The 24,447-nt window shown below is 36.7% G+C and overlaps 1 protein-coding gene across 3 annotated transcripts in view; it reads left to right on the top strand.

Moving 5' to 3' along the window:
* Positions 1 to 24,447, top strand: part of Galnt7 (polypeptide N-acetylgalactosaminyltransferase 7) — a 142,915-nt gene that overhangs the window by 111,583 nt on the left and 6,885 nt on the right. For 2 of the 3 annotated variants that reach the window (XM_046427535.2, XM_058573677.1), the window contains exons 4-10: positions 3,275 to 3,405; positions 3,647 to 3,726; positions 6,001 to 6,183; positions 9,174 to 9,291; positions 10,778 to 10,900; positions 12,764 to 12,982; positions 23,623 to 23,721. In XM_046427535.2, the coding sequence (XP_046283491.1) occupies positions 3,275 to 3,405; positions 3,647 to 3,726; positions 6,001 to 6,183; positions 9,174 to 9,291; positions 10,778 to 10,900; positions 12,764 to 12,982; positions 23,623 to 23,721 (953 nt within the window). Of the gene's footprint in view, positions 1 to 3,274; positions 3,406 to 3,646; positions 3,727 to 5,676; positions 5,860 to 6,000; positions 6,184 to 9,173; positions 9,292 to 10,777; positions 10,901 to 12,763; positions 12,983 to 23,622; positions 23,722 to 24,447 lie in introns of all 3 variants that reach the window. The other variant, XM_046427536.2, reaches the window with a different exon arrangement.

Here is a 24,447-nt window from a genome sequence, read left to right as displayed (position 1 = left end):
TCCTATTTAATCACACTAGAGAATGTATAGTTTTAAATTTTGTAATCATATCAAATGCATTTAGACTTTTTTCATTTCTTTTGCTATTGGGGATTGAACCCAGGGACACTCTACCATTGAATCATATCTCTAGTCTTTTTTATTTTAATTTTGAGACAGTGTCTTGCTAAGTTGCTGAAGGTCTCAATAACTTGCCAAGGCTGGCATGGATTGCGATCTTACTCTGGAGTTGCTGAGATTATAGATGTATTATCTTCATTGCAATTTTCTGTAACAGGAATGTTTACATCAAAAATATTATTCTTATTCTAAGACAAATATTTGAACATATGTTTTATGATGATACTGTTGGTACCAACAATATTATAAGTATAGAAAAATATAAACCAACAAAACAACTCTGAGAAATCTCCTTTGATTGTACTGATTTTTAAGAACCACTATATTATTAACATAAGAAAAAAATTTTAACGTGTCCTTAAAAATGTAAAGGCTTACTAAAAAGTATTTACCATCCTGAAATAACTTCTTGATCCTGAAAATCAGAACAGAATTTTGGGCTTAAAGATTTTTGTGCCTTTTATTTTCACCTTTTTGTGATCAGTGCTTCTGTTTCTATAGATCTCTTATGTTCAGTCTCATATACCACAATTTGAAGGTAGTCATGCAGGGACTGCTCATAGTATGCAAAGCTTTTTAGGTTCTCCTTGAAAAGAGGTACAGAAAATCTGTCATTAATTTTCCCAAACTCACAATAATTTTAAAATCTGTTGGTCCTAACTTCAGTAAAATTATATCATATTTGCTTAATATGGCTGGAGTGAAAAATTTGGTTTGTACTTTCTCCAATATATTCAGAAACTAAACTTTGAATTTATAAGTTTTCCATTTGAGAAAAATTACTAATAAAAACCTCACAAAGGAGCTAACTACTCATAATAACACTTAGATTTCTGAAAATTGGTGTGTCCTCTCAACAAGGTTTGGAGCCTTTAAAATAGCAAGCTCCTCCACACACATGTGCATCAGCCAGGGAGGCTAAGTCAGGCTAAGGTAAAACACAACTCCACTCTTTTTTTTTTTAAATGTTTTTTTTTAAATATAGACACAATATCTTTACTTTATATATTTCCTTTATTTTTATGTGGTGCTAAGGATCGAACCCAGTGCCTCACACATGCGAGGCAAGTGCTCTGCCGCTGAGCTATAACCCCAGCCCCTCAACTCCACTCTTAATGGCTTATAACAACAAAAGGTTTTCTCTGTTTATAATACATTTCCTACAGGTCAGCCTGTCTCTGTGCTCTATCTTCATTGCAAGATCTACACTTTTCAGAGCAGCCTCAGCTCACACTGCCTGCATAAAGGTAGAAGAAAGAAGAGATCTAGTAAAACACAAAAGGCTTCATAGTGCTTCTGCTGACAAGTGACCCATAGCATTTCTATCCACGTGTCATTGGCCACAGCAAACCACACACCCAGCCTGACATCAGTGGGTTAGAGGCGGGTAATTTTACTCCAGGAGTAGTGGATATTTTGAACCCTAATACAGTCTATTACCATGTAAGATTTCAGAGGAGCAAGGAGTCATTGTATTCACTATTTCCCCTTTTGGGCCATCTTAAACAATAATCTAAACTTGAAGAATAGGCCACCAACTTATTTCTGTCCATAAAAATGTAATTAAGATGGTTTAGGTTGTACATCCAAAAATGTACCTAATGGAACTCAGAAAGAAAGATTTTTTAAAAAATAATAACTTAGGATACTAGTCTTTAAAAAGAAAGAAAAGAAAAGGAGAAGGTTTTAAAAGTAAATAAATAAATAAAATCTAGAAGGGAAAATTACCCAGATTTTCTGGGGTGGGGGGAAACATGAAGCACAAGAGTTTTATTTATAACACTCATTAAAACTGCCAAAACAGAAGGAAAAAAATTTTCTAAATTCTGAATACCCATGTGTTTCTTGGTGTCTTACTAATAGAAGATTCCTAAAATTAGTAAAATGTTAAGTGTATTATCTGATATACCTATTTAACCCCTAGCTCATTTCTATAGCAATTTTTTGTGATTTTTATATTCATAGGCCAAATTTTTATACAGTTTTTGTATTGTCAAGAATCATCTTTAGAGCTTGTTCTGGCTGTGGTGAGCAAATTTCACAGGCTCATAGTGATAAAAACAAAAGCTGTTCTCTTACAATGGGAAGCCAAGATGGAAATTTTGCCAAATATATTTTTGTTGTTGTTGTTTTAAAATATTTTTAGTTGTAGATGGACATAATGTGTGTTATTGTTGTTGTTTTTAAAATATTTTTAGTTGTAGTGGACATAATGATTTTATTTTATTTATTTATTTTTATGTGGTGCTGAGGATCTAATTCAGTGCCTCACACATGCTAGGCAAGGGCTTTACCACTGAGCTGCAACCCCAGCCCATGTATCTGGTTTTTATAAAAGAAAATATCCTCTACTAAATTATAAACATATATGTATATATATACAATTATAATAACAATCCAATAAAATTATACACACACTTGTAATGCTAAGATATACAGAAAATGGGATCTTTTGATAGTTATTCACCAACATGGCAGGAACCGTATTCATCACAATAAGACTGCAGACTTCATTCCCTATTGCAGTTGGAGAAAGATAGCCCAGAAATGAAATGTATAACCCGTGCAGATTTCGGTGAAATTTTATGTTATCAGTGCACAGTGTATCTTCAGAAATCAAAATCATTGCTTCTGACAACACAAAAAACAACAAAAAATCTTTTAGATTAAACATTACTGTGTTAATTAAAAAAAAAATTAATGTATCTTATGATATGTCAAGAGCTTTGTAATGAACAACAAATAAAAAAATAAAAAAATAAATAAATAAATAAAAGACTCAACTGTCAATTGGCATAATCACCATTTATTTAAAGTTTAGCAGGATATTTGATAATTGTCACACCAACCAGTTCTCTGTAGATATATTAGGCTTAAATTTTAACTTAAGTAATACATATCAGCTTCCATTCTTTTTTTTCCCCCTGGGGATTGAACCCAGGGCCTCACTGATGCTAAGCGCAGACTTTTCAACTGAGCTACACCCCCAGCAGGCCACAGTCCTTGCTTGTCCTCTTAATAGATTAAACATTTGATAGGGCCCATGTAAAATTATTGACTGCCCAGCACATTTATACTCTTTGTTGAGAAAAATAATACTTGTTTATATGCAAAGTTTTGATTTTATAATGTTGATTAAATTTTTTATTCATAGACCACTTAAAAGAAAAACTGGATGACTACATTAAGATGTGGAATGGCCTAGTAAAGGTATTCCGAAATGAGAGAAGAGAAGGATTAATTCAAGCACGAAGTATTGGTGCTCAGAAGGCTAAACTTGGACAGGTAGGAAGCATATGCTATCCACAATGTCAATAGCTTGGATTTGGTAACTAAAAGATTATATAAATTTTTAATCACCCTTCAGGTTTTAAAAATGAAATGAGAATGCTGGCTTGAACAAATAACTACTGTGTCAAAATTGACTATAATGCTAATTTTTGTTAGCGTCTGATTTTAAATTGTGTGTGATTTGTGTTGTACCATATGCAAGGAGTATTCTTTCACCCTGCCTCTTTTTTTTAAGGTTTTGATATACCTTGATGCCCACTGTGAGGTGGCAGTTAACTGGTATGCACCACTTGTAGCTCCCATTTCTAAGGACAGGTAACATTACCTTGCTTTTTTTCTTTCCTAGTTGAAAAGTAAACCTTGTCCTAGAAGGACAAATAATATTCTTTGATTCCACTTCTAGTTAGTGCATCAAGTATTGGGTTTTAAGTGTTATCCTTGAGCTAGTTGTTTCCTTGGGTGGAACTTGGCTGATACTTTGGGCTGATTCAAATGAAGTCTGGTATTTGGGAAACTAGGTCGAGTCATCTTGTGATTCCATTACTGAGACTCCCTCTGATTCCAAAAACTTTCCTTAACAGAAATATTAGTTGCTCCCTCTAAACATGAACACGAGTTCTAGAGACTTGAAGAACCATGCTTTGAAATTGTACCTATTCTTTTTTAACACCCTTTTAAATTATTACCTTAGTTAGTAAGGACCAGCTATGACTTATGTCAAGGCTTTGGGTTCCTATGGAAACTTTAAGGTTTAGAAATAGATAGCTATGGCATGGAAATGTGGTGCTCACCATTAAATCTCCAGAAATGTCTGAAACAGCAGAAGGCAGCGTAATCTCCTAGTTCCAAAAGCCTTTCTTGCTTCTCATCCAGAATTCTGGCTATTTCAGAATCTAGGAGAATGAGACATATCTCTTTTGTGAATGGCATGAGTCAGAGGAAGAACTTAGAATATTTTATCATCAGAGGATTTAAGATGAAGTCCTATAAAACATTTTTTTTCACATGCTGTCTAACTTAATCTTCACAGCAGCCCTGAAAGTTAGAGATCATTAGCTTCATTTATAAAGTGGATCTTGAGGCTTAGGGAAATTAAGTAATATGCCCCAGATTAGATAGCTAATAAACCAAACTGAGGTCTCTGGACCATTTTAAATTGTACCATTTTTTTAGAAATGCAAAAAGCATGATTAGTGAGAAAAGATATAAACCAGGTGTCAGATAACCAAGTTTGTCCAGGGAGATGCTAGCAGTCTTCCTGGCAGTAAGAAAGTGGTTTTCCAAAGTTCCAGTGACAATCTCTTATATCCCACAGGGAACCTCCAGTGTGTGTTCATATTCTGGAAAGACTAAAGCCCACTTTTAGGATTTACTTGCCTGTATCAAGGTTCTAAGCCCCCAGAGAGTTTTCCTTTCTCTTGGTTTCTAAAGAAAGCTGTAACCTGGTTATGGGAAGGTACAATCTATGTTTTAGGAAATACATTTTAAAATCCTTTCCAACAATATGAGCATTGAAACAAGCAAGGTACCAGATTACCTTTGTAATGTCAACTCTGTATCTGATTGGTTGCACAGTGCTATCATTTGTATGATGTCCAAATAGAAAGAATTGGCTTTTTTCTCCTTTGTTCCAAATTCTTGCACCACTTAAATTTTTAACAGATTTTGAGGGATTTTTTTTCTTGCTGTTTTTTTTTTTTAAAGCAGCAATACATTACAGAACCTTTATATTTGCAATAAAAGGTGGAGGGAAGGCGATTGAGTACAAGCACAAAAACACATTTTTATAAAAACTGCTTTCAAAGAAATAGCAACAAAGAGCTAGAAACCACTAATGATATGGCAACTATTATTAGCACATGCTCATGCACACACACATTTTTAATGGGGGACAGGGAGGAAGAATGACAGAAAGAAAAATCTTGTAAATAGTGCAAAATTACCAAGAGAAAGTTTCCACTAGCACCAAAGTGAAATGGAAAAAAAAACACTATTAAACTCAATTGGCAAGGCCCTTTGTCCCTGAGGTTTGTCTGTAAGCCTAGGGGAAAGTCTCCTCTATCTGTCCTTGCACTGATAGGCTCTTGGCTTGTGTGGAACATTCATTTGCTGTTTCCCCATTAGATATTAAAGTTCCCTAATGCAAAATAAACCAATTACAAAACAACAACAACAAAACTACAAAAAAGGACAATGTAGTTAGGCATGCTGAACTAGTCAGTTTGGGGTTCTTAAATGCTTCTTCATTTTCTGTAAATGTTTCAGAACTACATGTACTGTGCCTCTAATAGATTACATAGATGGGAATGATTATTCCATTGAACCACAGCAAGGTGGGGATGAAGATGGTTTTGCCCGAGGGGCCTGGGACTGGAGTTTACTGTGGAAACGTATCCCTCTAAGCCACAAGGAAAAGGCCAAAAGAAAACATAAAACTGAACCTTATCGGTAAAGATTATTACTTTTTTTTTTTAATGTTGAATGTTTATCTAAGTACTTTTTTTTTCCTTCCCCATGAACTCATATAAATCTGTGGGTCCATACGTACGTTTCCATTTGATCTTTGCTGCCATCATCAACACAATACAGAACCATTTGCACTGTGCCGCTTATAGATGTCATAAATGGCAACACATATGAAATTGTACCCCAAGGGGGTGGTGATGAAGATGGGTATGCCCGAGGAGCATGGGATTGGAGTATGCTCTGGAAACGGGTGCCTCTGACCCCTCAAGAGAAGAGACTGAGAAAGACAAAAACTGAACCGTATCGGTAATCACTAAATCACTTACATATTTTTCTTTTCTCCAGTTGCTGCTAACCTATTAACTTCTTGGCAAGCTAAACATTTGTTGTTAAACCTGTAGATGCTGTCTCAGATTCTGAAAGAGCTTCTTTCTTTCCACTCTTTCAGAGCTTTGAATTCACATTTGCTCTTTTGTAATTGCTTTTACCCTAAATGCAAGCTCCACTATTTAATTATACTCTTTCATTGGGGAAAACAAAGAATGTGAAATGATAAGGTAAAAAAAGAAAACCTTTACTGTCCTGTCCTATTAGACTAGATAACAAATTTTGTTCTCTTGATGACAATATCATTCTATAAATTTAAAATACATAAATTACTTACAACCTAAGATTCTGATTTCCACTTTGATGCCTTAGTGTGATGATAACAATGAAAGACACTAGCAAGAGATTTGGGAAGTTCCCTCCTTTTGTTTTATATGCTAACTCTTAAATATTAATTTTGCTCTGGTTAAATCTGATGAATAAAAATGCATCACTTTAGAAGATGTTACATAGACTCTCTATGGCTTCATTCTCAGAAGAGTGCTTGATTAAAAGAAAACTCTGTTCCGCAATCAGCTTTAGTCTCTTCTTGTGGTTCTTCAAGTAGAACAATTTACGCTACTCTCTTCTTTTTGATCTTTCAATTGCAACATTTTACTGTCTTTCAAAAAAGTGACCCCAAATGAAATGTTTGCTAAATGTTAGTGCAGCTGTCTCCAAAGTGTGTCTGTTTTTATTTTTTGACCCTAAGGTTCTGCTTTCAGTTTCTTTCTCCCTGTTATGCTGCTGATAAATGTTAGAACTTTGTTTTGGGAAGATGCTTCAATGTTGTGGAAATGCTAATGGGATTTGGGCATGTCATGATATCAAGATACTGAATGGCAAACATAAGGAAATTACAGAACTTTAAGCTTTTTTGGATATTCTCCAAATTTTCATTTGAAAATTTCTTACCCAAAATACTTCAGGAATCTGCTGCTTACCTCCTTAACCTAACAAATAATTCTAGGAGAAAAAAATAAAGGGTGCTGACTACATTTATGTTTCTGTTCATTCCACGGGCTGGTAAAGACCTTTTTAAAGCAAGCTAGAAAATTTAAGAGTGGTTTCCCTTTAACTAACTCACAAATTTCCACATAGCCCACTAAAACCAAGTTTTCAATTCTGAAAACATAATACATATTCAAATATTATTTCAAAGTTACCATAACTGGTATATTTGTTGCTCAGTTTAAGTTTTATTTAGGTGTTTCACATCTAGGATGATGGGACCAATGGGTTAAAGCATTTTCAAATCTGTACTGAGATGGATGGGAATATATCTAAAAGCCAAATGAGCACAGTTGTAGTGGAACAATTTTTAATGACAGTTAAAGTATAACCAAAAATGTGATAGTACTGTGTATTTAGTTAGTATATTTTAAGAAGAAAAGGCATAGAAAAACAATTTTCTCTTGATGTGATTTTCTGTTAGTGTGGAAATATTATCTGATTCATTATCTACTCAACAAATATTGAGTACTTACTATGTGCCAGCCACTGTACATTTTAACAGATGTCTTCCCTCATGAAACTTAAAATATAGGAGAGAGATAGAAATTGAACAGATTACTACACACACACACAAAAAAAAAAAAAAAAAAAAAAGAAACAGCAACTATGATAAGTAGTATGAAAAAAAAAATCACAGGTATGTGGAACTTATGGAAAGGAAAACTTGATCCAGCTAGAGGCCCCAGAAAGGCCTCCTTGACAAAGTGTCATCGAGGCTGAGACTCTAAGGAGGAAGAACATTTAGGAGTATAAATAGCATGGTGAAGCCTCTGAGGCAAAGGCATGACCTAGCTAAGCTAGGAGCAGAGTGGCAAAGAGCTGGGTAGAGGGAGCTGGGTGAGCCTAGGCAGTGGGGAGGAATCATGCAGGCCCATGCAAAGGAGTCTGCTCTGGCTGCTATGTGAATAGATTTGGATAGGGACAGAATAGAATAAAGGACACAAGTTCTGGAGATATGGGATAGTCCAAGCAGTGTTGGTGTGGTCTAGGGCGGTAGCAATGAAGTTGGAAAGATGTAGACAGATTCATAATTTTCCAAGTCGAATCAATATTATTCAATGATTGGAAAAAAAATTTTTTTAAAAAATGATTGGTTTAGTATTAGGTGTGATGACGAAGAAGGTACCTAAAGGTATGAAGTTCCCTAAAACTTAAGAATTGTGATGCATTAATAATTAATTTTTCCTTGGGAGTGGAAGGGCATTTAGCAGTAGGAAAATTATTCCACTTTCATTTCTTCCAATAGTAGGAGTGACTTGACCCTAAAAATATACCCAGCCAGTCCTTTTTTCTCTTGCCTCAAAATATACCTAATTTAAGATCCATTCAAGAAGTCCCAGAGATCACCCTTTTTCATTTTGTACAGTAAATAGCAATGTGGAATTCTCCTGTGTAATTTCTACACTACATTTGCAAACTCTGAATGAACTGTGGCTGTTCTAGTGTGATTTACACTCTTATTTGGCAAGCCCTTGAGCTATAAAATTAAAAAATGACGGACTACTTCCATGGTGTATGGTTTCGTTCATCCCAGAATGACTCATAAATCATTGCAGGAGCAGTTAGCAAACCACGGCTGTGTGGCTCTGTGTTTCAGGAGTGAAAGAAATTTTTATTTTATAACTAAAATGAAGGCTTAATTTTTAAATCAACAAAGAACCAAGGCGCCCTCTAATGGTAAAATGACACAATGATCCAATTTGTGACAAACTAATTTGGTTTCAGAAATTTTGGTAAATTCGCTAAGGAATTAGGAACAAGTTATTTTTGAAGGATTTATAATTTCTTAATGTTTGGCCATCAGTTTTGTCTCTTCTGTGCATATTTAGACTGTATTCCAAAAATCTTGTTTTCTATTGGCAAAAGGATGTTGGGGGTTTGTCTTTAATGGTTATCTCAGTGTTTTTCTTTCTCAGGTCCCCAGCCATGGCTGGGGGATTATTTGCTATTGAACGACAGTTCTTCTTTGAACTGGGTCTGTATGATCCAGGTCTCCAGATTTGGGGTGGTGAAAACTTTGAGATCTCATACAAGGTAATGTTTCATTTAAATGATGCAGTTTTCTACAGTTACTGACTTTTGTGATTTTTCAGATAAAACTAGTTTCTTTGAAAATAATCCATGTAATGCATTTGTCTAAATTATAAGGAATGATTTAACATACGTCTGGGGAAAAGTAGAGCAAAATGCAAATTGTAAATTTATTTGTTTATAGAGCTTATTTCAAAATTGTGGCCAATAAGCTTCAGAAGTGGAAATAACCCCTTTCCTCACTCCCAGGCTTTCTGTACACTGGAGCCATGTATGATAGTAGCTCTTTGGAGAATCTGCATGTATTAGGGCCATAGTTGACCATCCACTGACACAGTCACCCTTTATCACTGTAGGACATGATGAGCCAAGACAGAAGCAGATCCCCACAGTGACTGTGCATCCTCAGACTGACATTGGAACTGTCTTCCTGCAGCACCTCCCCTGTTGTTGAGGCAGTCCCCGAGCACTAATACCTTCCGCGCTCCAACCCCTACCTCAACACCCACTCCTATCCCCAATTTCCAAAAGAGAGAGAAAACTATATCACAGTTTGAGTTAAACAGGTATTCATTACCTCTTGTCTTAACTGTCCTGTGCTTTAGCACTGTGAGAAACAGAAGAGGAGTAAACTGGTCCTTGTTCTCAAGGAATTTACAGCTGATTTTAATTTCTAATACATTAAAAGGAGGAATGGCATTCACTTGGTGTTATTCATAAATCGCATTGTGCTGGAGGTAGAATTTGAGGCAGAACTAGAAAGATGCAAATGATATCAGAGAACTGAGCAGAGAACAAGCGAGGAGGGGAGAGGGAGACCTGAGCAGATAGATTGGGAGAAGGTACAAATGTATGGACACGAAGAGCACATTCAGGAAACAGTGAAGGGCAGTTTGGCAGAAGCAGGCAGCATGAATAAAGACATGTAAGAAGATAAAGTGGGCAAGAGGTTAGGGCCATATTAAAGAGTCTTTAATGCTGAGTTAAGAGATTCTTACCTAACTTTATAAGCAGTGGAGAACCATCAAAGATACTAAGCAAGGGAATAACATGACCCAAAGCTGCCCTTCAACCACAGTAATCTCTTGCTATAAATAAGGATAGAGTTAAGTAGAGAGAGAATGAAGGTGAAGATGTCAGTTAGGTTATTATAATAATCACCCAAGTAGGAAATATGTTAGCATTGAAAACACAGATGATATTAGGAATGAAGAATGTGCATTGTTTTGCAAGGTTATATTGAGAAAAAGTCTCTAAGGACTGCAAGCATACAGGAAGAGACCCCCTTAGCAGTTTTTTTTATTATATTCCCATTGCCTTCCTTGTTATTATAAGTTTTTTAAATGATCAATTATTTTAGGATTTGTTCAGCTTATGAATTCTGTGTGGACATTGTATCTAATTTAGATTTAAGATTTATACTTAGAAGACAAATTTTTAATTATAATGCATCTTTGCGTTATAAACAATATATGTTATCTCTTGATAGATATGGCAATGTGGTGGCAAATTATTGTTTGTCCCTTGTTCTCGTGTTGGACACATCTACCGTCTTGAGGGCTGGCAAGGAAATCCTCCACCCCTTTATGTTGGGTCTTCTCCAACTCTAAAGGTGAGTAAACGAGAGAAGGACAAGATAGGATAGGATAGAGAACTAACATTTACAGACCACATGCTATTATAGTCAATTAACAAATGTCATCTCATTAAATGGGGTACACCTCTTAAACAATCATCCTGGTTCTCACCTTTAACTTAGGTTAGGCTTACTCTCATGAAATCTTATTATTCTGTAAGATTATTCACTGTACCCCATTCTTTTTTAATTGACAGGTAAAAAGTGTATATATTTATGCTGTAGAACTTAATGTTTTGACTCATATACATTGTGCATTGAATAAATCAAGCTATTTAACGTTCATTACATAGCATATTTATCACTTTTTTGTGGTGAGAACACTTAAAATTGATTTTCATGTGTACAGTATATTGTTATCAACTATAGTAACCATAATATACAATAGATTTCTTGAACTTATTCCTCCTGTCAAACTGAAATTTTGTGTCTTTTGTCCAACATCTCCCCAATTTTCCTACCTACCTCAGACTTGATAGCCACTCTATTTCTATTTCAGCCTTGATAGCCACTCTATTTCACATTTTTTTTTTTACTCCACATAGAGTGAAATCATGTAGTATTTGTCTCTCTGTGCCTGGTTTATTTCACTTAATATAATGATCTCCATGTTGTTGCAGTTGACATGATTTCCTTAGTTTTAAAGGCTGAATATTCCATTGTATATGTCACACTTTCTTTATCCTTTTATTAGTTGATGGACACTTAGATTGATTTCATGTCTTGACTGTTATGAATAATTCTCAAATGAACACTAGGTACTAATCCTGATGTAAAACAGAAGTTAGCAATTGTGGTCCAGAGACCAAATCTAACCCATTTATAAAGTTGTGTTGGAGTTCAGTCCCACTAATTTATTTACATATCATCTGACTACTTTCACCCTATACTAGCAGAATTGAGTAGTTGCCACAGAGATTATTTGGCCCACAGAGACAAAGATACTTACTATCTGACCCTTTATAGAGAAAATTTGCTGATGTATAGTACAGAAAATCAAGGGATAGAACGAGTAAATGTCATTTCATATATATTCATGCAAACATTCATTCTTTCTATATAAAACCTTAGAAGTTAAGACAACGTCAGCTTATTACTCAATCTGAGGAAGTAACATTACAACATCAACTTTTTTTTTCATAGTTGCTTTTCCTTACCATTTTATTGCTTTATAATTGTTTTTCCTGAATTTGGGACTATGGTAAAATGATTCAATTCTGATTGTTAAAAAAAATAAAAATAAAACACATTTTTATCAGGGGCCGGAGTTGTAGCTCAGTGGTAGAGCACTTGCCTAGCATGTGTGAGGCACTGGGTTTGATTCTCAGCACCACATTTAACAAATGAATAAAATAAAGGTTCATCAATATCTAAAAAAATTTTTTTAAATGTGTTTTATCAAACAGAGCTATTTTTTCATGATGATTTCTAAAATAAGATTTTTCCCTATGCATACCAGTTGTGTGGTTTAACAAAAAGAGATTGTTCTGGGAGAAGGAGCACCAGTGCTCAGCCAAATTCTCAGGAATCCTCTGGGTTTCATTTTCTTCCTCTCTCACCAGGAGAGAATACATTGACTTAAAATAAATGATCTTCAATTCAGGGATAGTATATTCTATGTACCTCAGTTTTTAGTTAAACATACGTGACATTTTTTATCTTGGCAAATGACATATTGGACTCATTAGTTCACTTGAATTCTTTGGTTTAATTAAATGCCAGGTTCTGTAGAAATGAGGTTGTTATATGTTGATCATACTTCATGTATCTAAGATGGGCTATTTATGCCATTACAATTATTTTCAGTTTTCAAAATGATATTAATTTTCTTTTTCACAGAATTATGTTAGAGTGGTAGAGGTTTGGTGGGATGAGTACAAAGACTACTTCTATGCTAGTCGTCCTGAATCAAAGGCATTACCATATGGGGATATATCTGAGCTGAAAAAATTTCGAGAAGATCACAACTGCAAAAGCTTCAAATGGTTCATGGAAGAAATAGCTTATGACATCACCTCACACTACCCTTTGCCACCCAAAAATGTTGACTGGGGAGAAGTAAGTATCAACCAATATTCAGATCACAAAGTATGTGTGTTTGGGGTCTCCATTTGGGAAAAAGGCAAAGAGAGATGAAAATGTGTGAGTTAAAGAAAAGAATTTGGAGGGAAAAGTTTGGCTAAAAACTGACTGGAAACATCTACCAGCTTACCAGTCAACACCCGTAGCTACCCTGAGATGTCTCTTCCCAGCCTCTGCACCTGTGGCTGCCCTGCCTGGAACACTGTGCCTCTTCTTCTCTATCTCCTGCCACTTCCCTGTCCCTCACTTCAATTCCCTTTCTTGATTGTTATCTTATTTTTCCCAACTTAGAGATGATGAATACTGAAAATAATTTCTTATTCTTACCCACTTCATCAGAAAGGCTTAGCTCTGTGATCTTCCCATGGGTTCTCCCAACACCCAAAATTGCCTGTCCCCCAGCCATTCTTAAGTACTTCAGGACTTCCACCCCCAGTGTGCTATAATAAACTAATGCAGGGACCCAATATATAATGGGCACTTAAACAGTGCTTGTCAAATAAATTAATAATGATAATTAAAAGCTATTAAAATCAACCAAAGACATTAATGCTTGTTGTCATTTCTGTTTCTTCAGACTTGTCTTTTTAGCCTCATTTCTGATTGTACTCACCCAAGTACCTTATACTGCTGCCTCACAGTTACCTTAAAAGTATTGTGAACTTTCAAGTCTATGTGCCCATGCTTATTTATGCATTTGGCAAATATTGGTTGAGGGCCTACTGTGTGTCAGTCATTCTTCGAGACAGAAAACCAGACAAGCAAGGCCCTTCCCTTCAGGGAACTTGTGGATAGAGACACCAAAACAAAATAGGAAAACAAAAAACAAAGATAATTGAGAGAGGTGGTGAGAGCTACAAAAGGAAATAAACCTGGGATGCTGTCAGGAGGAGTTGGGGGACAGGGTGAGGAAGGCCTCTCTGAGGAAGTACAATTAATCTGAGATCTGAATGTTAAAGAGCAAGCACATCAGAGAGCCAGGGGAGAGTGTTACAGGTAAAGAAAATGGTGAGTTCCAAGGTTCCAATCAGGAAATGCTTTGCATGTTTGGTAAGCAGAAAAGAGGGGATTAAATGAGACAGAAGTGGTAGGCATGTGAGAAGGAAGGCCTTTATCCCAAGGGTGGTGAGAAGCCAGGGAGGATTTTAAACAAAAAGCTAATATGATTTTTTTTTATTATTGGTTGTTCAAAACATTACAAAGCTCTTGACATATCATATTTCATACATTAGATTCAAGTTGGTTATGAACTCCCAATTTTACCCCAAATACAGATTGCAGAATCACATCGGTTACACATCCACATTTTTACATAATGCCCTATTAGTAACTGTTGTATTCTGCTACCTTTCCTATCCTCTACTATCCCCCCTCCCCTCCCCTCCCATCTTCTCTCTCTACCCCATTTACTGTAATTCATTTCTCTCCTTGATTATTTTCCCATTCCCCTCACAACCTCTTATATGTAATTTTGTATAACAATGAGGGTCTCCCTCCATTACCATGCAATTTCCCTTTTCTCTCCCTTTCCCTCCCACCTCATGTCTCTGTTTAATGTTAATCTTTTCTTCCTGCTCTTCCTCCCTGCTCTGTTCTTAGTTGCTCTCATTATATCAAAGAAGACATTTGGTATTTGTTTTTTAGGGATTGGCTAGCTTCACTAAGCATAATCTGCTCTAGTGCCATCCATTTCCCTGCAAATTCCATGATTTTGTCATTTTTTAGTGCTGCGTAATACTCCATGGTGTATAAATGCCACATTTTTAATCCATTCATATATTGAAAGGCATCTGGGTTGGTTCCACAGTCTAGCAATTGTGAATTGTGCTGCTATGAACATCGATGTGGCAGTATCCCTGTAGTACACTCTTTAAGGTCTTCAGGGAATAGTCCGAGAAGGGCAATAGCTGGGTTAAATGGTGGTTCCATTCCCAGCTTTCCCAGGAATATCCATACTGCTTTCCAAATTGGCCACACCAGTTTGCAGTCCCACCAGCAATGTGCAAGAGTACCCTTTTCCCCACATCCTCGCCAGCACTTGTTGTTGTTTGACTTCATAATGGCTGCCAATCTTACTGGAGTGAGATGGTATCTTAGGGTGGTTTTGATTTGCATTTCTCTGACTGCTAGAGATGGTGAGCATTTTTTCATGTACTTGTTGATTGATTGTATGTCCTCCTCTGAGAAGTGTCTGTTCAGGTCCTTGGCCCATTTGTTGATTGGGTTATTTGTTATCTTATTGTCTAATTTTTTGAATTATTTGTATACTCTGGATATTAGGGCTCTATCTGAAGTGTGAGGAGTAAAAATTTGTTCCCATGATGTAGGCTCCCTATTTACCTCTCTTATTGTTTCTTTTGCTGAGAAAAAACTTTTCAGTTTAAGTAAGTCCCATTTGTTGATTCTTGTTATTAACTCTTGTGCTATGGGCGTCCTATTAAGGAATTTGGAGCCCGACCCCACAGTATGTAGATCAGAGCCAACTTTTTCTTCTGTCAGACGCAGAGTCTCTGATTTGATATCTAGCTCCTTGATCCACTTTGAGTTAACTTTTGTGCATGGCGAGAGGAGGGGATTCAGTTTCATTTTGTTGCATATGGATTTCCAGTTTTCCCAACACCATTTGTTGAAGATGCTATCCTTCCTCCATTGCATGCTTTTAGCTTCTTTATCAAATATAAGATAGTTGCAGCTTTGTGGATTAGTCTCTGTGTCCTCTATTCTGTACCATTGGTCCACCCGCCTGTTTGGGTACCAGTACCATGCTGTTTTTGTTACTATTGCTCTGTAATATAGTTTGAAATCTGGTATCGCTAAACCACCTGATTCACACTTCCTGCTTAGAATTGCTTTTGCTACTCTGGGTCTTTTATTTTTCCATATGAATTTCATGATTGCTTTCTCTATTTCTACAAGAAATGCCGTTGGGATTTTGATTGGCATTGCATTAAACCTATAGAGAACTTTTGGTAATATCGCCATTTTGATGATGTTAGTACTGCCTATCCATGAACAGGGTATATTTTTCCATCTTCTAAGATCTTCTTCTACTTCTCTTTTTAGGGTTCTGTAGTTTTCATTGTATAAATCTTTCACCTCTTTTGTTAGGTTGATTCCCAAGTATTTTATTTTTTTTGAGGATATTGTGAATGGAGTGTTTTTCCTCATTTCCGTTTCAGAAGTTTTGTCGCTGATATACAGAAATGCCTTTGATTTATGCGTGTTGATTTTATATCCTGCCACTTTGCTGAATTCATTTATTAGTTCTAGTAGTTTTTTTGTAGACCCTTTTGGGTCTTGTAGGTATAGAATCAAGTCATCCGCAAATAGTGATAATTTAAGTTCTTCTTTTCCTATTTTTATGCCTTTAATTTCTTTTGTCTAATTGCTCTGGCCAGTGTTTCGAGAACTATATTGAATAGAAATGGTGATAGAGGGCATCCCTGTCTTGTTCCAGATTTTAAAGGGAATGCCTTCAATTTCTCTCCATTGAGAATGATGCTAGCCTGAGGCTTAGCATAGATAGCTTTTACAATGTCGAGGTAAGTTCCTGTTATCCCTAGTTTTTCTAATATTTTGAACATAAAGGGATGCTGTACTTTGTCGAATGCTTTTTCTGCGTCTATGGAGATGATCATATGGTTCTTATCTTTAAGTCTATTGATGTGGTGAATAACATTTATTGATTTCCGTATATTGAACCATCCTAGCATCCCAGGGATGAATCCTACTTGATCATGGTGCACAATTTTTTTGATGTGCCTTTGTATCCGATTCGCCAGAATTTTATTGAGGATTTTTGCATCTAGGTTCATCAGAGATATTGGTCTGTAGTTTTCTTTCTTTGAGGTGTCTTTGTCTGGTTTCCGAATAGGGTGATGTTGGCCTCATAGAATGAATTTGGCAGAGCTCCCTCTTTTTCTATTTCCTGAAATAACTTGAAAAGTATTGGTATTAATTCTTCTTTAAAGGTTTTGTAAAACTCTGCTGTATACCCATCCGGTCCTGGGCTTTTCTTGGTTGGTAGTCTTTTGATTGCTTCTTCTATTTCATCCATTGATATTGCTCTGTTTAAGTTGTGAGTATCCTCCTGACTTAGTCTGGGCAAATCATATGACTTAAGAAATTTATCGATGTCTTCACTATCTTCTATTTTATTGGAATATAGGTTTTCAAAATAATTTCTAATTGTCTTCTGTATTTCTGTAGCATCTGTTGTGATATTGCCTTTTTCATCCCGTATGTTAGTAATTTGAGTTCTCTCTCTTCTTCTCTTCGTTAGCATGGCTAAGGGTCTGTCGATCTTATTTATTTTTTCGAAGAACCAACTTTTAGTTTTGTTAATTTTTTCAATGGTTTCTTTTGTTTCAATTTCGTTGATTTCTGCTCTGATTTTAATTATTTCTTGCCTTCTGCTACATTTACTGTTGTTTTGCTCTTCCTTTTCTAGGGCTTTGAGATGAAGTGTGAGCTCATTTATTTGTTGGTTTTTCCTTTTTATGAGGAATGACCTCCAGGCGATGAATTTCCCTCTTAAAACTGCTTTGATTGTGTCCCATAGATTCCGATATGTTGTGTCTGTATTTTCATTTATCTCTAAGAATTTTTTGATTTCCTCCTTTATGTCTTCTGTAACCCATTGATCATTCAGTAACATATTGTTCATTTTCCATGTGATGTAGGATTTTTCCTTCCTTCTTTAATCATTGATTTCCAGTTTCGTTCCATTATGATCAGATAAAATGCATGGTATTATCTCCACCCCTTTATATTTACTGAGGGTTGCCCTATGGCATAATATATGGTCTATTTTTGAGAAGGATCCATGTGCTGCTGAGAAAAAAAGTATATCCACTTGATGATGGTTGATATATTCTATATATGTCAGTTAAGTCTAGGTTATTGATTGTGATATTGAGTTCTATAGTTTCTTTATTCAACTTTTGTTTGGAGGATCTGTCCAATTGTGAGAGAGGTGTGTTGAAATCACCTGTAATTATTGTGTTGTGGTCTATTTGATTCTTGAACTTGAGGAGAATTTGTTTTATGAACGTCGCAGCATCATTATTTGGTGCATAAATATTGATAATTGTTATGTCTTGTTGGTGAATGGTTCCTTTTAACAGTATATAATGTCCTTCCTTATCCCTTTTGATTAACTTAGTCTTGAAGTCGATTTTATTCAATATGAGGATGGCCACCCCTGCTTGCTTATGAGGACCGTGTGCGTGGTATATTTTTTCCCAACCTTTCACCTTCAGCCTGTGTATGTCTTTTCCAATCAGATGTGTCTCCTGGAGGCAGCATATTGTTGGATTTGTTTTTTTAAATCCATGTTACCAGCCTATGTCGCTTTATTGGAGAGTTTAAGCCATTAATGTTTAGAGTTACTATTGATATATGGTTTGTACTTCCAGCCATGTTTGATTATTTATCTTCTTTTTTTTTATTAATTTAGTTTGTTTCTCCATGATTAGCTTTCCCCCCGCCTTCTGTCTTTACAGAGGCACTTCCTACTGATGGTTTTGGTTATTGTTTTTCATTTCTTCCTCGTGTAGTGTTTTGCTCAAGATGCTTTGCAGTGCTGGTTTTCTGGCTGCAAATTCTTTTAGCTTTTGTTTATCATGAAAGATTTTTATTTCGTTGTCATACCTGAAGCTTAATTTTGCTGGATACAGAATTCTTGGTTGGCATCCATTGTCTTTCAGTGTTTGAAATACGTTGTTCCAGGATCTTCTTGCTTTCAGCGTCTGTGATGAAAAATCCGTTGTTAACCTTATTGGTTTACCCCTGGCCCTGAATGTAATCTGCCTCCTTTCTCTTGTAGCTTTTAATATTTTCTCTTTGTTCTGTATATTGGATATCTTCATAACAATGTGTCTTGGCGTTGGTCTACTGTGATTTTGTGTGCTCGGTGTCCTGTATGCATCTACAATTTGTATATCCGTTTCCTTTTTTATTTCTGGAAAGTTTTCTGTAATTATTTCATTCAGCAGGTTACTCATTCCCTTGGTTTGAATCTCTGTACCTTCCTCTATCCCAATGACTCATAAGTTTGGTTTTTTTATGTTATCCCATATCTCTTGGATGTTTTTCTCGTGGTTTTTTTACCAGCCTTTCTGAGTTGGCTAGACTCTTTTCAAGATGATATATTTTATCTTTATTATCTGACGTTCTGGCTTCTACTTGCTCCACTCTGTTGGTGATACTCTCAATTGAGTTTTTAATTTGGTTTATCGTTTCCTTCATTTCTAGAATTATTGTTTGTTTGTTTTTTATAATCTCTATCTCCTGATGAATATGCTTAACTTCTTCTTTTATCTGTTTATGTAATTCATTTTCAATGTGTTCTTTCACTGTTTGGATTTGCTGTCTCGTATCCTCTTTAAGGTTCCATTCCATCTGTCTAAAGTATTCCTTGAGTTCTTTATATGACCATTTTTCTGCTGACTCTAGGTCCTCCTGAATATTTAGGCTGTCCTTCATTGTTTGTACTCCTTTTCTTACTTGCTTTTTTATGCTGCTCATGTTACTTCTTGTTCTGTTTGACTGCTGAGTTACTGTTTACTCTTATAAATTTATTTGATGCTTGGGAGGAAAGATATTAGAAGGGAAGGGAAGAAGTCACTAAAGAGAATGGGAGTAGGCAGGTAGAATTCAAGGAATGGGGAATAAGAAAATTGAAAAGAAATGAAAAGACAAAAGAGAAAAAATAGAACATAAAGAAAGAAAGAAAAATAAATTAAAAAAATAATAATGATAATAAAAAATGAAAATTAAAATTTAAAATAATAATAATAATAATAAAATAAAAGAATTTTAAAAAATATAAAAACATTTAAAAAAGTTAAAGAACAACAAAAAAAAAAGAAAATGAAAGAAAAAGAAAAAAAAATAATAATAATAATAAATGCATAGAGTTCTATTAACTTCTCTTCCAGTAGGTGGAGCTGTGCTCACTGGGCCAAGCTTCTCCTCCAATAGGAGGGAACCATTCACTGTGCAGCAGCTCTTCCTCCCAGACTGGGCGGGTCTCCAATCCTGAGTGTCTAGGGCCTTGTCTTGTGTTTCCTCAAGCCAGGCCCCACTCACCTGTGACGCTCACCACAATACTGGCTACACGCCAGGTCTGCTGCTCCTGGGAGCCCTGTTTTCATAAACGCCTGGGCACACTCTCCATGTTTGCCTCCCTCAGACCCTAAGTTTGTAGAGCTTGGGGCTCAGAACCCCCAGCGAATTTGCTTTCCCTCCGGTAGCCACGCCCCCGGTAGCTGGTATAAGAGACCTCAGTTGTCAGCACTGGTGGGAGCGGTAGCCGGGAGTTCCGCGCCACTCCTGATTCCCTCGGTCTGGCTATCGCGCTCACAGGAGAGCTGGGAGGGGCCCTTAAGGTTTCCCCGCTGTGTGGAGAGAGATGGCTAGGGGATTACACACCTGTCGCCCTGGTTTCAATGAAGTTATCTCCTCCGCCCGTGACGTCAGTTCTCTGCCATGGTGGTATCCCGTGCAAATGGTGACCGTTTGTTCCCTTTGCCGGGTGACCAATGCAACGGGTGGGTCCTGACTGTCTTTCCCAAGCTCCGTTTCAATCCTGTGGCCACTGCCTATGAAGGCTCGGTTGGCTTTTACCTCTATAATTTCAGATGGGCCGACCAGTTATTTCAGCGGGATCGTTAGTGCTGAGTCACGAGAAGCAGGCGAACTTGAATGCAGCCGATCCGGGCTTGGTGTGTGTGTTCTGAGGGGCCCAGACTGTTCGCCCCAGATCCACGTCAGCTCAGCATTGCCTAGTGATCCTGAGCAAACAGCATTTAGACAATTTACGACTCCCTATGCCCGTGCAGCTGAAGAGGTCAGAGACTTGATCTCTCCGCGCCCGCCGCCATGTTGAAAAAAGGTCCCTAGGAGACTCAGTGCTGAGTACCTAAACTTGCTTAGTACCTAATCCTGATTTGGCATCTTGGTCACCGTCCCCACGCCGCACCCACCAGCGACCACAGACAGATTCTTGTGCAAGTCATTCATTAGAGATTTGGATAAGACAGGCAAATTCCAGGAAATGCCAGGAGGTCACATGTACCAGAGCTGGAGTCCCCCTGAAAAAGGGAAGATAGTAGAAATTACAAAGGCAGAAGGAAGATCCAATATTCTCAGCAGAAAGGAACCACTGGCAAACCACTTTCACAGGATACCACAAAGGTCGTGAGACCCAAAAAAAACGCTAATATAATTTGATTCATAGTTTATTTTTAATCACCCTGTTTGGAAATGTAGAGTAGAAATAGGGTGTCTATGAGGAAATTGAACTATTTTGTTGGTAGTTCATTTCAATACCTCCTCCTACCACACCTCTCTCTCCTGTACTCTTATTTCATCTTTCCAGTTACAGCAAATTGTGTTTGACTTCCAAGTGAAGCATAAGCTTTTGGGAGTTCAGACCACATTTTGGGTATCTTTTAATCTCTCAGAATTTCTTCTCTGTGAGAGGGATGAATTGTACTGATCTTATCTAGTCTCATGGCTTTAGCACTATCATTCTGTTGATGATTCTCAGATATGCATCTTCAACTCAAATCTCTCTCCTAGGACCCAGACAAGTATATTCAACTGTGTACTTGATGACTCCACTTGAATGTCTAGCAGACATTCCAAACTCAATATACTTAAAATTGAACTCCATCTCTCCTTCCCCACCCCATCTCTGCTGATGGATTGCTCAAGCCAAAAACTTAAAAGTCTTCTTTGAATCCTCGTACACTTCACATCCAGTTCTTAATTTGGTCTAAGTCACCATCAAATCTGACCAATACTAAATTTTTTGACCTCCTAGAGCCTGTTCTAAACTGCAAGAACTCAGGGTGAGCCTTTTGAAATGCAAGTCAAGTCCTGTCTCCCCTCTGTTGGAAAACCTGCAGTCACACCCCATTCTCTCAGGCAAAGGCAACCAACCTCCTCATTGATGGCCAAGGCCTGCACCTCTTGCCCTGTTTCTCTCGCCTCACCTGCTCTGCGCTCTCCACTCCACTCCAGTCCCATTGGCCTTACTGGTCCTCAGGCTTCCTCCAGATGTACTCCTGCCTTTGCTGTTCCCTCTGCCCACACTGCTTTCTTTTAAACATCTGCGGACTTGTCTTAACTTGTGCACCTCCTTCAAGTTTGTACACTTGTCACCCTCTCAGTGAGACTTACCATGTAGTACACCCCTCAGTTCACTAGCCCTTTCCCCACTTAACTTGCTCTTCTTTTCTCCTTTTTTCCCCATGGCACTTATCTGTAATTAACATAATAATTTGACTATTATGGTGTTTTTGTTTTGTTTTTGCATGTAGTCTCTTTCCTTCCCTAGAAATTCGAGTCTGTTTTATTCACGGGAGTAGCAAACCTTACAACATACCTGACACACAATAGGTATTTACTTAGTATTTGATGAATGAGTAAATGTATGAATAGATGAGTGAATGGATGAATGGATGGATAGCATTTTCTGTCCTCCTTTTACTATCTCATTTCTAAATTCATTTTCATTTCAACTCTCCCCATTCTGCCCTTTACACTTCATTTCTCAGCGTTTCATGAACATTACAGGGTAAAACCCTATCTATTCAAAAGATGTCTTTGTGACATGAAAGTAGAAGGGGGACTATTAGGAATGGACTGGGAGAGGGTCCCAGGAGAGTTTAAGAGGGTAACAGGGTAGATATGATTGAAGTATGTTATATGCATGTATGAAAATATCACAAAGAAACCCATTATTTTGTACAGATGCACTAATAATTATAATAAAAAATACCTCCTGGGCAGTCTTCAGAGCTCCTCATGCAGGGTGAGAGACTGCTTCCTCCAGATCCTCCCTACAGGCTGACACTTAGCCCTGTATCCCCTTACAGACTGTGAGGGTATGGAGGACCCTGACTTACACATCTTTGTATCTTCAAAAACTCTTTCTTCATAGTACATAGTAAATATTTGCTGGGAATGAATCAATGTGACTTTTTATTCAAATACTATAGTGATGCATAATTGAGATAAATATATAGTATTTCTAAAAGTAGTTATTTTGATACAAAGTTCCATTCCAGAGGTGGAAATCTGTGTTTGCTTTTCATCTATATTATCCAAAGTTAGAGAAAAACCTCACTGCCAGGCCTCTGTGCCATGATGTTTGCCTAGAGACTCCTGGAGACAACTAGGAAAAATAGTGCCCCAAGCTATCTGTGAGTTCTTACAAATCCACTTCTGCTCTAAATTCCTAGGGCCAGTGTCTTTTGCCACTGTGGTAAGGTAGCTTTATTCTCTTTGTTTCTCATTCGTGTGAATTGTTATGATTCTGAAATTGTACTTATGGTATCATTTTATTTTTTCCCCTGTGGTATTTTAAGGCCTCTACCCTTACTTGAGCTCATCCCAGTGTTGACTTCAAGATCAGAATTTCAAAGATGACTGGTTTGCTCAAAATGACTTAAAGACTGACAATGCCATAATAACCTGGCAATAGACACCCCCAGATTTCCCTTGCAAATTGCAATATTTAACATGAAAATCTTTTACTCTGATATTAGGGCTTATTAAAGAACTAAAGCATTTCTTGCTTTTTGATCCTTTGTTTATATTTTTAGATCAGAGGCTTTGAAACTGCTTACTGCATTGATAGCATGGGAAAAACAAATGGAGGTATTGTTGAACTTGGACCCTGCCACAGGATGGGAGGAAATCAGGTACATCACCTTGTTTTGCATATACATTGGTCAGCATTGAGAGATGCAGGATTTATTGATCACAGGATTTAGTTTTGTTTTCAGTTTGATTTTTGCTTTCTCCTGTCCAAGGATCAAACCTAGGGTTTCATGCATACTAGGAGAACGCTCCACCACTGAGCTGCATCCCCAAGCCCAGTATTTTTGTTCTGATAAAATAAAACATTCTTTAAAGAATTGACAATGTTAAAACATCACTTAAGTAAGGGAATAATAGCAGTCTTGGACATAACAAGCAGAATCTAGGAGTGATGTCTATATGTAAGAGATTAAAATATTTTCTGAGTAGGTACTTGTCACTTCAATAAAGTAGAGTATCACTGACAGTAATGTATTTTACTAATATATTTTCTTACTACCTTATTTGGGTATTTTTCTTATGTCTAATTTAGATTATGAAATATTATCAGGTCTTTACAATTTTTCATTTTCTCACATAATAATACATAATAAGTATGTGTTAATGACCCATTCTGTATTTTAGAGGCTAAAGAACACAATTGTTTAAGTGTTTACAGAGATCTTCATCAACTTCAGCCTGCGGAATAACAGTTCCAAACACACAAAACTATAAAACAATAAGTTAGATATTCAGCTTTATTATAGGAATTTAATTTCTTCCTTTCTTCCTTGCTTCCCTCCCTCTTCTCCCTTTCCTCCCTTTCTTCCTTTTTTTTCCTTCTTTTT

The sequence above is a fragment of the Marmota monax genome, unplaced genomic scaffold (genome assembly GCF_021218885.2).
Source record: "Marmota monax isolate L192 unplaced genomic scaffold, Marmota_monax_Labrador192_F-V1.1 WCK01_AAM20220418_F8-fsc00159, whole genome shotgun sequence".
In the NCBI taxonomy this organism is placed as follows: Eukaryota; Metazoa; Chordata; class Mammalia; order Rodentia; family Sciuridae; genus Marmota; species Marmota monax.
Note: the sequence above shows the minus strand (reverse complement) of the source record. Positions and strands in the feature narration are given on the sequence as shown.